The 16,065-nt window shown below is 41.0% G+C and overlaps 1 protein-coding gene across 1 annotated transcript; it reads right to left on the bottom strand.

Annotated features, from left to right (window-relative positions):
• Positions 1–756: 756 nt before the first annotated feature.
• Positions 757–15,566, bottom strand: LOC139722320 (Golgi phosphoprotein 3-like). The gene is made up of 4 exons (XM_071633630.1): positions 15,284–15,566; positions 6,151–6,397; positions 5,149–5,462; positions 757–2,013 (listed from the first exon to the last, which is right to left on the bottom strand). Exons 1-4 carry the CDS (start codon positions 15,476–15,478, stop codon positions 1,903–1,905), a joined length of 867 nt encoding a protein of 288 aa, XP_071489731.1. The 5' UTR covers positions 15,479–15,566; the 3' UTR covers positions 757–1,902.
• Between the last annotated feature and the right edge of the window lie 499 nt (positions 15,567–16,065).

A 16,065-nucleotide genomic window follows, 5' to 3' on the forward strand; every position in this document is an offset into this window, starting at 1 on the left:
AGCCATCACCACCAATGTTTCGTCATTTCTTAGACATTTTTTGAAAAACCTGTGTCACATATAAAATGATAAGACTCAAGCTGCTCAGTAATCCACATGGGCCTTTAACTAATGTGAATAATTGTTTGTAAAATGTACAATATATTTCCCAGTGTCCTTATTTTTGCAAATTTCTGGAGTTCACTAATATTTTCAAAATATTATCTCCCACTGCATGATTGTGTTGTATATTCCTTCCAAGACAACAAAATGCAAATTTTTCTTAGTTTCATATCTTCACTCTGTGGGTAATGTTCACGCATTCTGCCACCCATTAAATGGTCTTGTGAGTGAAAATTTGCAAAAATTATGCATACAAAATATAATTCTTGGATATTTACAAAATGCAAATTACTCTTCTTTTTTTTCTTCAATTTCAATTATGTATGAACACTTTAGAAGCTCACTGTGGCTAATACATACCATAGAGTATAGAGAGAATGCTTAAACAGGAGAGTAACGACATCTGTAACAATGCTATATAATGTCATTTATTGTTAAAACATGGACAATGAGATTATTTCTCTTTCTGTCAAGTGTTTTTTTTTATACATTAATTGCTATATATTATTTACTTGTCATGTGCACCTCGAGTGTTACTTTAGTGCATGATTACATCTTATTGACAATCTGTGTCTCATGAATGACTCACTAAACTACGTGTACGTAGCTTTTTAGTAATTTTGCTTGAAAATGTTGAGGGGTGGGGGTGGGTGGGGGAGGAGAGTGGCAGTGAGGGTGAGTTGTATGAATTGGGGGTATGAGGCTCCAATCTTTTAACCCTGGAAAACAATTTTGACATGAAGTCCTCAATTTAAAAATACAGCTTGACTTTCAGTGAATCAGAATTCAGCATCTACAAATTACATATGATTTCTCCACTTGATAATAAAACATAGCTTTGATTGCAACAAGGCCCAATGTTTGTTAAAACCTCTTGAGTCTTATCATAGATCCTCACAATTATTAAAGGAAACATTTAATATCCAACTCCTTGCTCCCACGAGATCCAGAATATGGTACGCTTGATACAGGCTGAGTGATGTTCTCTTGTAATAGCTTTCAGTATGCTATGGATCCATGGTTTGTGTCAATCATTGTAACACATACGAACACAGTCTGACCTTGTACACAAGTATATGGTAGCAACGGAAGGTGTGCGGTTAGAATTATTCATGTGTCTGTGAAACAACAACAATAAATGAACACAAAGATTACTGTAAAACGAGAAATCAACTGGCCCCAAAAGTTCTTGTCCACACTATATGCATTGAATGCCAGTGGCAATTCGCATGAAAATTTCATGCCACTAAAATGGCCGCTGGCTCCAATTTAAGAAAATTTCATGGCGCAAAAATGTCTTGCTTTACAGTAGGAGGGGAAGGTAGACATACATACATACAGAGGTATTTTGAACACACAACTACAGGAAACAGCTGATGAATCCCCACAAGGTGATCAATGATCACTTTGTCATGGGATTAAGTGGAAGTGACCTTAAAATCAAAAAGCAAAATGTCTGTATAGGACTGTATGAATCTTCACATAACAGTGCCAAGAAAAGAGACTATGGGTGCGATACAAGCTACACTCTGGGTGGTGGCCACTCAGCTGGCCAGAAGTGTTGAAGAGATCATCGCCAATCGATCAGAAACTGCCTCCCTCCACGAACTGTGGGCGAGGTTTGATGGTTGCATGCCTACACAGCACCTATGTCTCACTGCAGTCTGAATTGTGCAGAGTAGTTTCCAAGCGACTCTTTGCTGACATCTCGTGGGAACTAAGGAGGAAGATAATGTCCAGCTGACAGTTCAGTTCAGGATTGAGAGAGAATGCGAGACTTGGGAAGGCATCTGATGGGGATCACTTGATGAAGGCTGCTATAACAGCCCACATCATGTCGTTGCTACCAGATTTCTGACATAGCTCCTCAGGGTCGGCTTCCAGCAAGGTTTTCACTCTATCCATGGCAAGCTGTTGACAAATATATCAAAGCAAAAGACAGATTTATAATCTCATGACATCTCTCTCCCACAAATACAATGAATGTTTTCAGCAAAGGCAGGAACACACAGTTGAAGAGAGTAACATTTTGGGAGTATGACATATTGTGGTAATATGTGCATGAGAATAAATATAGATTGTATTAACCCTTTCTGTGCCAGGGTCTTTAGATGCTGTGTATACTCCTATGGGGTTTATACACAACTCAATGCACACAAAGGGTAAGATACAGTTGTGTATGCTTCTTTCTTGCTATTAACATTAAACATAAAGTTCCAATGCCGTCATATGAAATATACATAAAATGAAGTTGATCATGAGGTCTTATATGAGACAACAAGAGACCCGCGGGTCTAGCGCTCACCTGAGTATCGCAAGTTCACCTTTCACGCAGTCACTAATCTAAATTATTCACAGCTCTACCAAAATTTGACCAGGCATTCTCAAGTAGAAGATGAAAATGTACAATAAGGGCCCAATTTTTTTAAGATTCCTTAATTTGGGGGGATTGGGGGCCCCCTGGGGCCCTCTGGGTGGGGCATGGTGCCCATTTTGATAAATTGAGATCCTGACCCCCTAGGGATGCTACCTGCCAAGTTTGACAAAAATCCATCATGAGGTTTTCAGGAAGAAGATGAAAATGTACAATTCAGGCCCCCATTTGGACCCTTCCAACCACCACCCCCCCCCCCCCCCTACCCAAGAGGGGTACCCCTGGATCTCCTATGAACAAACTTGAAACTACAGTCATTAATGTACTCACTCATAGTATTATCTCAGCTCTATATATAACTTCTGATTCTAGAGAAGATTTATAAAGATTCCTTCATTTGGGGGATTTGGGACCCCTGGGGGCCCCCCCCCCTGGGTGGGGCATGGTGCCCATTTTAACAAATTGAGATCCTAACCCCCTAGGGATGCTACCTGCCAAGTTTGGTGAAAATAGGTCATGGGGTTCTCAAGAAGAAGATAAAAATGTACAATTTAGGCCCCATTAGGACCCCTCCTCACCCCCTCCCTCCCCTGGGTCCCAAGGGGGGCACCCCTGATTCTGCCATGAACAAACTTGAAACTACAGTCATCAATGTACTAACTCATAGTATTAACTTAGCTCTATCACTTCTGGTTCTAGAGAAGAAGATTTTTGCGGATATTCCTTAATTTTGGGGGGTTTGGGCCCCCTGGGGGCCCCCTGGGTGGGGCATGGTGCCCATTTTCACAAATTGATTTCCTAACCCCCTAGGGATGCTACCTGCCAAGTTTGGTGAAAATGGGTCATGGGGTTCTCAAGAAGACGATGAAAATGTACAATTTAGGCCCCATTAGAACCCTTCCCCACCCCCCTCCCCTGGGTCCCAAGGGGGGCACCCATGATTCTGCCATGAACAAACTTGAAACTACAGTCATGAATGTACTAACTCATAGTATTAACTTAGCTCTATCACTTCTGGTTCTAGAGAAGAAGATTTTTACAGATTCCTTAATTTTGGGGGGTTTGGGGCCCCCTGGGGGCCCCCTGGGTGGGGCATGGTGCCCATTTTAACAAATTGAGTTCCTAACCCCCTAGGGATGCTACCTGCCAAGTTTGATGAAAATCGGTCTTGGGGTTTTCAAGAAGAAGATGAAAATGTAAAAAGTTTACGCACGACGCACGACGGACGACGGACGACGGACGACGGACGACGGACGACGGACGACGGACGACGGACGACGGACGACGGACGACGCACGACGGACGACGCACGACGCACGACGCACGCCGGACGAAGGGCGATCGCAATAGCTCACTTGAGCCTTTGGCTCAGGTGAGCTAAAAATCCACGAGGAAAAAAAACCAAAAAAACAAACAGATGCAATCTTTTACTCTTTAAATTTTCTTCACATGTCACCAGTGAATGATTAAATATTTGCCACATAATGAATACCAGCTTAATCAAAATCATTTGTTGGAAAGTTTGTGTTACACATACAAGGTACATATATGTGTCAAGCCCCATAATATGGAAAATCAATATGCTGGAGAATTTGAACCAAACTACTGCAATTACAGCCGAACAAGCTACGCTCTACAAAGTATAATGCAATTGCACTATGTGCACTGTAACATAATATGTACAAATGTAAAATTGGTATTAATATTTAACCAAATGCAGGTGTTTGAGGCTATACTTGCAAGGTCATGCCAACTATAACATGCTACTCAGAACTGCATAAACTAAGTCCAGTAATCTTTCTTGAAATGGTTATGCAACCACTTTTGTACAGTAAGGTTTAACATAACTAAAGACAGCTCATACTATTGCAAGCTGTCATTACTTTGATATGCTAGTGTAAAAAATCTCTGCATAAATGTATGAATGTGCAGCATACATGCTTTAATCTAATGGTAAGTCAAAGACACAAAACAAAGAATAGAATGTGGAGACTCTTTCAACCTCAAGTTCCGCCTGACGAATATAAATGCATTACTTACACTGAAACAGCTTCCTTACTAGGCTACGGTAACACACAGCATATTGTTGCAATAACCAAGCATGCACTATGAATGTTTGCTCCACAAACAGCAGTCCCCTAGCAGCTGTTTCTAAAAGCTGTGCAAATATCACACGAAAGCTTCCAGCATGATATATATCCTCAATGGCACTTTCCAGCTACACAAAATATTGTCGGTTGAGATGCAAAAAGCATCATATTCACTCAGTCAACATTTATTAAATGCTTTTAATTCAAACCCTCCCTCCTTTCCTGTCATGAGCAGCTAAGCCCAATGTGATGTTATCAAAAATCTATTATCATCATACTCCACAGCACATGTACTGGCTTATTCTTACAATGGCTTCACACAGTGAGGTATCCACTATCTGCAGTATCACATGATCTCACCAATTATGGCTTTCAAGTTGTCACCCGACACATCTAAGGTGATCTCACCAAAAGGAAGGCTAACACAATTCTTCCTCACTTCAGAACCAACTTTTACCATCCATCTTGCATTCATCAATAAACATAGCACCCAAAGCAAAGGCTATGTTCAATTTCCTAGATCCCAGAAAAAGAAAGATTAGATGCGTTTTATAAAATAGAATATACCCAGCATTGTCTCACCTCGTAGTCATCATCTGATAAGGGGGCAAAAGCGTTTTCCAGGACATCAGAGGAGTGAGCCAGATAGAGGAGGGACAGCATCCGTCGGTCAAGTCTTAGGGGGTTGTTGGGCCACCTGCTTAGCACAGACTCCTGCACCTTCTTGATGATGCGCTGCTTCACGGCACTATCCACCACAGGATGTGTGGTCATGTCAAAGAGGACAAAGTTCTGCTTTTCTGTGGTCAGAACACCTTTGTCTACCAGATTCTTGGCCAGACGCTCTCGTACATTCCGTAGCTGGTATTTCAGCTTGAGAGGATTCCAAGTCTCACCTGTTCAATTCAAAGACAACATTGGAGTTTTTCATGAATCATTACGATGTGTATATTAATTGCACTGTAATATTAGCAGTTCTGGTGTAAAATCACAAACATTTTCTTCTTTATAAATTTTAGGCATTTGGCCACAGCTTAAAAGAGGTTATGTATTCCACAGTAAAATGGAGGTCACCTTGCATAATTACACTACTGGTGATATTTTATGGACTGGTAAAGCAGGGGAACAAAATCAGTAAATTTGATTGGGACGTACATTACACCAAACGAATTAAAGCAAGTCTTGATAGTTCAACAAAACACAGAAATTTACACAGGAAGATTTTGTAAATCATCAAGAAATGAGAGTAGAAGATACAAAATATATTTATCCATTTCAATCTTTTCTATATATGTAAACTATGTGATTATGAAAAAGAAAGCAATGTCAACTTGAATCAGTACATCTGTCTGAATGAATCAACGATTTTTGTTAGTTTGTTTACAGGAAAATGCAAGTATTCAATAGCTGTAGGCCAGAATTATGTCTTTCTAGCTGTATTCCTCTCCATTTTCCTTCTTCCCCCCCCCCCCAAAAAAAAAGAAACACCCACTAATTATCATCAGCTAACATATATCTTGATGAGTAGTCCACCTGTGAAATATATGACAGTACATCTACAAGGGATTAATAAAATACACAAACCACTAAGCAGTTCTATCCAATTCTGCACAGTCTCGGGTGGCTGGGTTTCTTTGACATGTTTGAGAGCCTCATCCAAGAGAACATCGCCCGTTGGTGAATCAGACTTGAGGAGAACTTTCCTGTTCAGCAGGCTTCTTCTCCTCATACCAGTCTTCTCTAGCTGTACCCTCCCTCGTAGTCCCAGCTCTATTAGCATACAGCCTCGCAAACCAGATGATATGCAGTCATTCCAAAATGATGTGTAACCCTGATAGCAAAAAAAAAGGAACATTGCATTAGGAGGATTAATTACTAGCAACAAGTTGCAATCATTTATTATAGTGGGGGTGTCATAGAAGCCAGAAAGAAACGCATCACATCTAATGTTAAATCCCACAAACTGTTATTCAAAGATGAAAAGTGGACAATTCATCCATATAATCAATTGTTATGCGCAGCTGCTTTACAACAAAAGTTGTTTCTGACAACCTAACCTGCTTGCCTCAAGCATGTTCAACGCAGTCAAAACATGGACCTACCACATGCATGGACATTCATTGCTCGTTGATTTATGCACCTGTTTTACTGTCAAAAGTGTCAGAAAAAAAAAAATTAACATGCTTTCCCACTTTGATCCAGTCTTGTCAAGCCCTAATCAGCCTGGATAAAAACAAGACGGAGCTTTCAAAAATCTAGAAACTACATGCACAGAAGATACCTCTCTAAAATCAATAAAAATGCATGTGCAGTTGTACATGTAGTGTGCATCGCTCAAGCAGTTTCAGGGTAAACATGGACAACTGAATAACAGTAGATGACATGAATGTCTGATCATTCAGCAACATTACATGCATGGCGTCAAGTGTCCCCTTCAGTAATTACCAATTTTGTGACACAGAATTTGTCATGTTCGAGGTTTGCTGCTCCCCACCATCGGTGCTTGTTCAATTGGGGAGTTGAGTCTGAGAAGGCACCTTAGCCAAATGAGACCGAAGTGATGGAAACGGTTCTTTTGTCAGACAATGCAAAATAACATTTAATCTAAACCCTACATGACCCCACCTTTGACCTTCCTCTAGGGCACCCACTTTGGGCGCTACTCACCACAATATAAATATATAGAAAATATGCTCAAATCATGTTTCATTCTGTTTATTATATTCTTCATATTTTTCTCCGAGAACAATCACTTCCATATTTGCCACAAAAGAAGAGCAATTCAGTGGTTTGTTCTATGCCTGTCCCATTTGAGAGTGCCGATTTTTTGTTTCTTTTGTCTTCTTCTAACATCACACAAAGTGAAAGACGTTACAACAGGCACAAAATCCTCAAAGAAGCTAAATTCCTGTGAAGTGTCACTTATGTTACTGCATGTCCTTCAAGACAGAATGGCTATGGGGAATAAGCAATCCCATTTTCATTTGATCAAGCTCTTGATCTGTGTGCTGATGTCTAGACCTTTGACTTTCAGGAGAATCTAAGCCTCATCTGAATAATTCCCAGTGGGGCATTGCAAACCAACTTATGCAGTTTTCCTTTGCTAACCTCAACTAAAATTGGAAAAACAAAACAAAACAAAACAAGAAAGCAAAACAAAACAACATACTGTGTTTCAATTGAGTACAAGGAATACACTGTACATCCAACTCTTTGTTGTGATTGTGCAGAAAGTGACTTTCAAAGTGAATTAAAAGACCGATATTGGGCACATGACTGCGTATTTTAAAACAAGAAACAAGAATTGGTAATATAGACAGTGCCTACATGTATTGTACAAGATTGTACTGTAAAGACATTACAGCTTTACGTTGTCATGCTAATCACACAAATTGATGTTGGTCTTGAAAGTGATCTTATAACATTAAAAGGAAGAGCAAGCATCAAATTTTATTAAATGTATGGGTTAACAGGTAAGAAGTCTAAGGACTTCTTCCCACCTACTGCTGAGCCTATGAGGCAAAAAGAGCAGAGCAGATCTGAATTGCCAGGAAAATTACATTAATAACCACTTGCCTGTTAAGTACACACACTTGTTAAGGGGTCGGAGTGGTTAAACAAACTACCCATCATGCCCATTGTCCATTCAATCAGGCGGGGAAATGAAGAGAAATGCATCATACATGTACTGTATACCAGGACGCCATATATTTCGCGAATCTAAATTTTCGCGAATTGGGAATTCCCGACGATTTCGCAAGTGGTTAAATTCTCAACTGTGGAGTTCTGTACTGAACGGAGAAGGGTACATGTGTACATCACATTCACATCAGGATCAGAGTCAATATTTTTGCGACGTCTTTAATTTTGTGAATAGCACATGACTCACGAAATTCATGAAAATAAAAACCTTGCGAAATATTCAACATATACAGTACATTTGTGGAAGTACAACAGAGAAGTAGAACTAGATTAAACCTACCAGAATTCAGCCACTTACTGTAAGCTTTTCTGCAATATTTTTTCTACTAAAATATTATATACAAAATCATTTCTACAATGTATTTTAAATATCTCAAACTTCTTCTATCTCAATTGTGGTTTTGTCAAATACATCATAGAATTTCAAAACATCCAAAAATATATCGCTATGATAACCAACCAGAATCCGACTGCCCCTGCCAGAATTCAGTGAGGCGAGGATACACGTTCAATGCTGCTGAAAAATGATCGCACCATACCTTGTTGGCGCAAGGTTGCATTGGAGACGTTCTGGCGCCTCGTGGTGACCGAATTCTGGCAAGTCGGCACTTGCATTCAACCCCTGTACATTGAGTCATTGCATTGGCACGTACAGAGATTTTTTGTTTTGTTTTGTTTTTCTTGTGCATTTTTGTGGATATCATCACAATCCGAGCTTGCGATAAACAAAAAATCTCTCAACAGAACAGTATTTATTTCTCGATTTTTAATGCCTTTTCCGAGACTCTGAATCTTAACACTGTACTACTGTGCACTTTGGCATTTTTGACAGCAAAATTTGGGATTTTGAAAGGGTTTATGGAGGTGACTAAGGGACTTTCCTGTTGTGAACAACAGTTCCAGTACAGACACAATATATATGTGAAATGATGTGATATGTGTGTGTTGCAACAATAGAATTTGCTGGCTTGTGATTAACCCCAGGGCACTTCGTTGTACATGATTACATTGTGGGAGCACCCTAAGTCAACAGAGTGGCATCTCCGTACTTTGAAAAAAGAAACACAAATTTAAGCACCTCAAAATGTGCCCTATTTTAGCAGCAAATGGTTCACTTTTTTATGATTCGTATCTAATTCATACCCGTCATGCACTTGCTCATTTCCAGACTGATCCCACGGTCTTGAAAAGATGTTTTTCTACGAGTTCATCTCCATATCCCCTATTCCTTCCTTCATTTTTCGAAGCAACCTTTGCAAAGGTACATTGCGCATTGGTGATATGAATATGCATGAGTCGCAATGTTTTAAGCCTTTGGACAAGGTCCTTTTGTGGTGTTGTGGTGAGTGAATGGGGTTTGAGTGAAATGTGCCCAGCAGAGAGCGACCCGGCACCACACGATTTCGCGCAGCAAGGGTGCGTTGTTAAAAGGCTACACTGCCAAAGGCTAGCGCATGCACACAGGTTTCAAATTCATCGAGAAGAACAGTTGACATTCTCACAGATTCCCCTCGACCGAATCAACAAAAGTCATAAATTTGGACAGAAAGGGACTATTTGAAGAACCAGATGTTGCATAATGCCAGTTGTCAACAATTGTACTACATTTGTACGAATTCAAATCGAAGAAAATTTGAGAATTGTTGGATTTGATGGGTACAAAACCAACAATCCTACAATCGGCAAAAGCGCTAGGGTTGGTCGCAGTTAGTATACAAATGCATATTATAAACCAGTTCACAGTTCCAGTCTGAGCATGTGCGGTTAAAGGTCATTGCAGACCTTCTCTTGAGATGGATTTGCAACTGAGGTATTCAAAACCTAGACAGGGTTTCATAACAACTATGTTATAAATGAACCAGGTGCAGATTGGTATTTACAGGTGAATGTGCATTCTTTTCAGCAACATTAACAAAAGCCATTCATGCAGCACTGACACGTAAATGACCACTTCCTGCATGGCTGTTTTCAACTGGTCTGGTTGAAGACTGTTCCATGTTTTGCAAAATCTGTGGTTGGAGAGGTCAATGCAGACTACTGCTAACTATGAACTGGCTTATTCCGACTGATGCACGAGAAGACATGTGCATCATCTGTGTTATAGAATGGGTAATTTTCTTACCAAAAATCCATTTTTTCTGTAATGTTACTCAATGCCAAATTTACAGGATACATTTCCTTTTGGCTTCCTATAGACGAGAGCCCGAAAATCATGCATCAAGTATTTACTGGACATATGGAAAAAAGTACTGGATGCATGATTTTCAGCCAATCATCTTGTACGGAGTGTGCGAACTTTGGTTACAAGTGTGCGTACTCTTCCTACAAGTGCACAATAACATGCTTACCACTGTGATTCAGCGTGTGGCCAGTACAAAATCAACACATAGCTCTCGACCAATGAGATAGCAGGATTCTGGCTACCCATAACACACAAATGCTGCACAGGTTTGAGTGCGTCAGTCGGAATTGTGTGCATAAGATAACCACTATGGAATGCTTAACCCATGAGGGAAAGCCGAGTGGGTTTAGGCTAAATTCCATAGTCACTGCATGCACCCTATTCCGACTGACGCACCTAAAGACATGTGCATAATCTGTGTTATATGAAGAATGGGTACAATTTTCTTGCCAAAATTCTGTTTTTCGACCATGTTACTGTATACGCTATAATTTTCGCGTACATAAATTTTCGTGAATTGCCGCTGTCACACATTTTCGTGAGTGGTTAAATTCGCGATTGGGGGACCAGAGAAAATATGAAGTGGCAAAGAAAGTGTGAATTTTCAACTTACTAGCAAATAAGAATGATACTAGACTATACACTACATGAAAAAAACTTACCAAACTCTGCGAACTAGTAAGTTAGAATTCAACATTTTTGAAGTGGTTAAGTCCATCGCGCTATAGATTTCTGACGAGTGGTCCCCTTGCGATAATGGATTTGCTCTCTACAGTGTTCGTAAGTAGACGTGGACGTGCTATATGTACGTAAACAAGCTTAGCCAGTATGGTCTGTTCGGTAAGCCATGACACGGTATACTAGTACTGAAATGTTCGTATCATCAAGGCAAGGGATTCATTTTGGAAGGTAATATTTTCGCGTGTTGTTAATTTCGCGAATAGCTCCTGACTCGCGAAATTCGCGAAAATAAAACCCCCGCGAAATATATAGCGTATACAGTACATGATGGTAAATTTGTTATTAAATAATCAAATTAAATTAAGTTATTAAACATGCATTTCCTTTTGGCTAGCCATAGACGAAAGCTCGAAAATCATGCATCAAATACACTGGATGCATGGCAAAAGTACTGGATGCATATTTTTTTTTTCAACCAATAGGCATCTCATATTGTTAAAGTGGTTTCTTTCGCATACAGATACTTTCTCGGTTTCCATTGGTGCTGACTTTTTCGCTTGTGTTTAAATTCGCGGTCAGCAAAATCTGTGAATTCACAGTCGGCAAAAACTGTTTTATTTTGCACATGAAAACCCAAACAAGAGTATAATCCACTTATTCTTTTATTTATTGAATAGAAATTAAAATAACAGTACAATGACCGCATCCGTGGGGCACACTACGGTTTGCACTCCCACCGTTCATGAGCGATGACGTCATGTCTCACTCAGCGCACTGCACGCACCATGCCGTTGATCCCTACCATAGCAGACGACGGCAAGCTAGTATCAGTTGATGATCGGTTTGCTATCCCTTTCAACTATAAAAGGTTTTCCCTCATTGGTCGGCTTGCTCTCCCACGATGCCTTCCGAAAATGACATCATCGCTTTCTTCCATTCATAAGCTTTACGTTGATACCATGTACACCTCCGTGGCTTACTGGAAAACGACGTAGATTTTCCGTATAATTTCGCCCTATATTATGGAATTTTCTGGCAATCTGTGCCAGGATTGTGTCATCAAAGGAGTAGTTTTGGTCATACATGAAATTTTTTTCATCCTCGTGGTATTTTTTGATGAATTCTCAAGCGATTAATCTCTGTTTTGATACTACTTTTACCGTGTGCGAGTATGTGCAATGTAAGCGCGAGGATGTTTGAAGTGCATAGATCAATGTTGAAAATGTTAGACTTCCGTAGCGAGCAACCTACCCGATACTTCTGTGGTGCACTGCGAGGCTGTTAGGGTACATAAATATACAAACGGGATACGAGAATGTGATAGCGTGCAGTGACTACACGCGCTGTTTATGCCAACGATGCAGCAAGCGAGACACAGTGCTCACAATACACACGGCCAATGCAGTCGTGGCTCAGCCAATCAGCAACGAGGTAAGACCTGGCAAGTGCATCGCGGAGCGGAGAGAGCCTGAGAGAGAAGAGGCCAAGATATTTTTAGCTCTCTCATTGCTGCGATCGTTAAGCCGACAGTCGTGATATCGATATTCTGTACGCAACCGGGAGTTGAGTGGTGGAGCGGCAGGCATTCTCAGTGGGTTCTGGGGCGACATGAATTATGCATGTCGGAGATCTGCGCTTGCGCTGTGTTGACTGAGGCGCTGCTTAAACTGTGTACATGGCATATGGCAGTCAAACCGTAGTGGCGCATGCGCACAGGAGTTGACCTACATTGCACGGTATCACTGTGTGTGTGTTGACCATCAATACACTCAATGCGTGGAATCTTTGCGTGTGCATGTGCGCAATAGCGTTGTAACAAGCGGCGAGTTCAAAATATTTCCTTGCGTGGTTAATTTCGCGCGACTTTTCAAAACATTTTCACGTGACTTTTCAAAACATTTTCGCGTGATGTTAAATTTGTTCAACATCAAAGCGCGAAAATAAAACCACCACGAAAGAAACCACTTTTACAGTAGCTCATACTGAGTGCGTGAAAACTTGCTTTGTGCACAAACCTTTGTTACAAGTGCACGCACTCTTGCTACAAGGGCGCAATAACATGTTTACCACTGTGAGCAGCGTGTGGCCAGAACAAAATCAACAAACAGTTCTCAACCAATGAGATCGCAGGATTTTTGCCTCCCATTTCATAACTTGTGACGAGAGCTGGCAGGTTGCCAAATACTGGTGGGCCTAGCCTAGACCCTAATCGATAATCTATTTCAATTTAGGGTAACACCCCCAGTATTCGGTCACTTAAAGGGGCATAGTCCCGCTAGTGTAGAGGGCGCTGTTGATGATACTGCCGATCACCGTTAGCATTGATACGAAGATTACCGAAGTTGAGCTGTCATCAAGAGTAAAGCGCGTAGCTGTTGCTAAGTAACATAATTGCCTTCGTTGTCTTCTCTGCGCATCGTGCAGTCTGTAGTATACAATGCCAGGGTGCGTGCATATGTGCTTGTTATTATGACATCACAAAAGAAGTTTGCTAAAGCTGTCATCCCCCTCAGCCGAATCATGAGCCGAACTGTGATCCGACCACTGACTACAGTGAATCCGACTTCTTCGGACTCGGGGAAGTGGGCCAAAGCGTAAGCGCTAAAGAGGAGTAGATAGCGTAGGTCTCTATAGGAAACTTGCGCCGTGCGCCCGCGTACGCATTTGACTAAAACACGGGGACCATGCACCTTTAAGCTTTTTTGCAATATTTTTCAAACTAAAATAATACATACATACATCATATCTACAGCAATGTATGTGAAATACCAGTTGGTATATCAAATTTCTTTAATCTCAATTTTTATTTTGTTAAATATCACAAAGAATTTCACAAAATCCCAAAATATATCATGTATTATCACCTTGAAAATTCCCCAGAATACGGTCATCGCGACCAGTATTCCGTCACGCGATATGCACGTTCAAAGTCAATGCGTGTTCAAGGCAGCTGAAAAATGCGCCGCGTGCTACCTTGTTGACGCAAAATTGCATCAGCGACGTTGCGGCGCCCATTAGTGACCAAATACTGGGGAATCGGCACTTGCATTCAACCTTTGTACATCGAGACACTGTATCGGCACGTACGGAAATTTTACTTTTCTTTTGCGTTTTTGAGGATACCATCACACTCCAAGCTTGCGATAAGCAAAAAATCCCGCGAGAGAACGGCATATTTCTCGATTTTTAGCGCTTTTTCAGCGACCCGTACTCTTAAAACTGGACTCAATCCCCGCGCGCTTTTGGAAAGTAGCGCAGATTCTGCACTTTTGAGGGTAAAATTTGGGATTTTGGATGCATTTTTGGAGGGGGCTAAGGGAGTTTCCTGTTGTGAATGAGTGTGCAAGTATGTGAATTGATGTGACTTGTGTGTGTTGTGACAGTTGAACTTACTGGCTGGTGACAAGTGATAAGTGACCGAATACCGGTAGCTGACCGAATACTGGTACCCTTGGCCTTACCCTACTTATTTAGAAGTCTAACCACTAACATTAGTGGTTTCTGTAAATTTTGTGCTCTGACAAAATTGTAGGCTTTGTAGCATTCCACTGAACGAGAATGAAAATTAAAAAAGAACCACAGATTTCACATTTCTTTAAGCAAAAATAGTACTATTGAACAGTCCCAGGCGTCAGTCTACTCTGCCTTTTTTGCAGGAGGCTGATAACATCCACTCTGGCTCTACTGACCCTCGGTGCGTTGATCAAGGATGACTGCGACTGTAGTGTAACTAACAGTGTCGTAAATTTAGTCTCACTGCACTGCCACACCTGTGATACCTGAGCTGTCGTATCAAACCCTAGTGTGTTTCACTTGCAGTAGAACAGTGTCAACCAACCACAGGAACACCACGGTCCGCAGCACACTCGCACACTTCACATCACAGTGTCTTCTGTAATGAATACGAAGCCAAAGCCAAAAAAAAGGGAGTGTAGTACGAGTAGTGGCCGACGTGCGACGACGACAGGTCTCGTCCTTCTCTTCTGTGTGGGGTATCGTCAGTGATCGTCACTGACACTCCGGTGTTGGCTGACCATTCGCCCTAAATGCTTCGTAAAACGTTAAAAGTTAAGCCGAAGTTAATCTACTTGGGTGGTTTAACATGCGGTAAATTTATTCTAATTGGCTATGTATGATTGTAGCAATGTTTACCTCTTTATCTTTGAGACCCAGGAGTAAGACCTCTTCCATTAGCGTTAATCTCGTTTCTTTCGACTCTTCAAAATCTTCCTCGTTATGCTCGTCTTCATCGATGGAATTTGTTCCTTCTCCTCCCTCCGCTCCCCTTGATGAAGCAGCCGAATGTCTTTGAACCAGAGTACTACCCCTCTGAGTTAAGGAGGTCATGTTTATTCAAGAAAGTTTAATAAAATGTCTCCAAACTAATGAAATGTGTATTCGTCGGCGGAGCAAGGATTAGCACAATATCGCAAAATGGCTGCTCCCGTGAATAATGACGTCAAAATCCTTGACTTGAGCAGACGTGTGATGGCGTAGTGTTGTTTTTCAGCGTCACGGGGGTGGGAGCTGGAGACTGACCTCTCCTTTCTTTCTCGCGTTTAATGAGCACTGAAAACCATTCCCAATTTTATCTATTTTTTTTTCTTGCTAATTTGACAAAATTTTTGCCCTACACAGTACTGATGATTTAATGGTGTATATTAAAAAGCTAATGTATTTGTGTTATTGCTCTATGATGGTATATTGTCTATACCGTTTTCTATTTTTTTTTTTAAAGATATATTAGGGCAAAAGAGAATCTCTTATGCGTAGGTCCTACTTCATGGACGACGCAATGGGTCGGGGAGGGGGGGAGGCTTTGGCCCCACCCATTTAAAACATAGGAATACATATTAGGTCTAATCACTCTCCCCCCCCCCCCCCCCCGCGCCCATTTTTGTTTTTGTTTTTGTTTTTGTTTGTTTTTGTTTTGT

Source organism: Diadema antillarum, unplaced genomic scaffold (assembly GCF_040938485.1).
Source record: "Diadema antillarum isolate AM-2024a unplaced genomic scaffold, OU_Dant_1.0 scf00000163, whole genome shotgun sequence".
In the NCBI taxonomy this organism is placed as follows: domain Eukaryota; kingdom Metazoa; phylum Echinodermata; class Echinoidea; order Diadematoida; family Diadematidae; genus Diadema; species Diadema antillarum.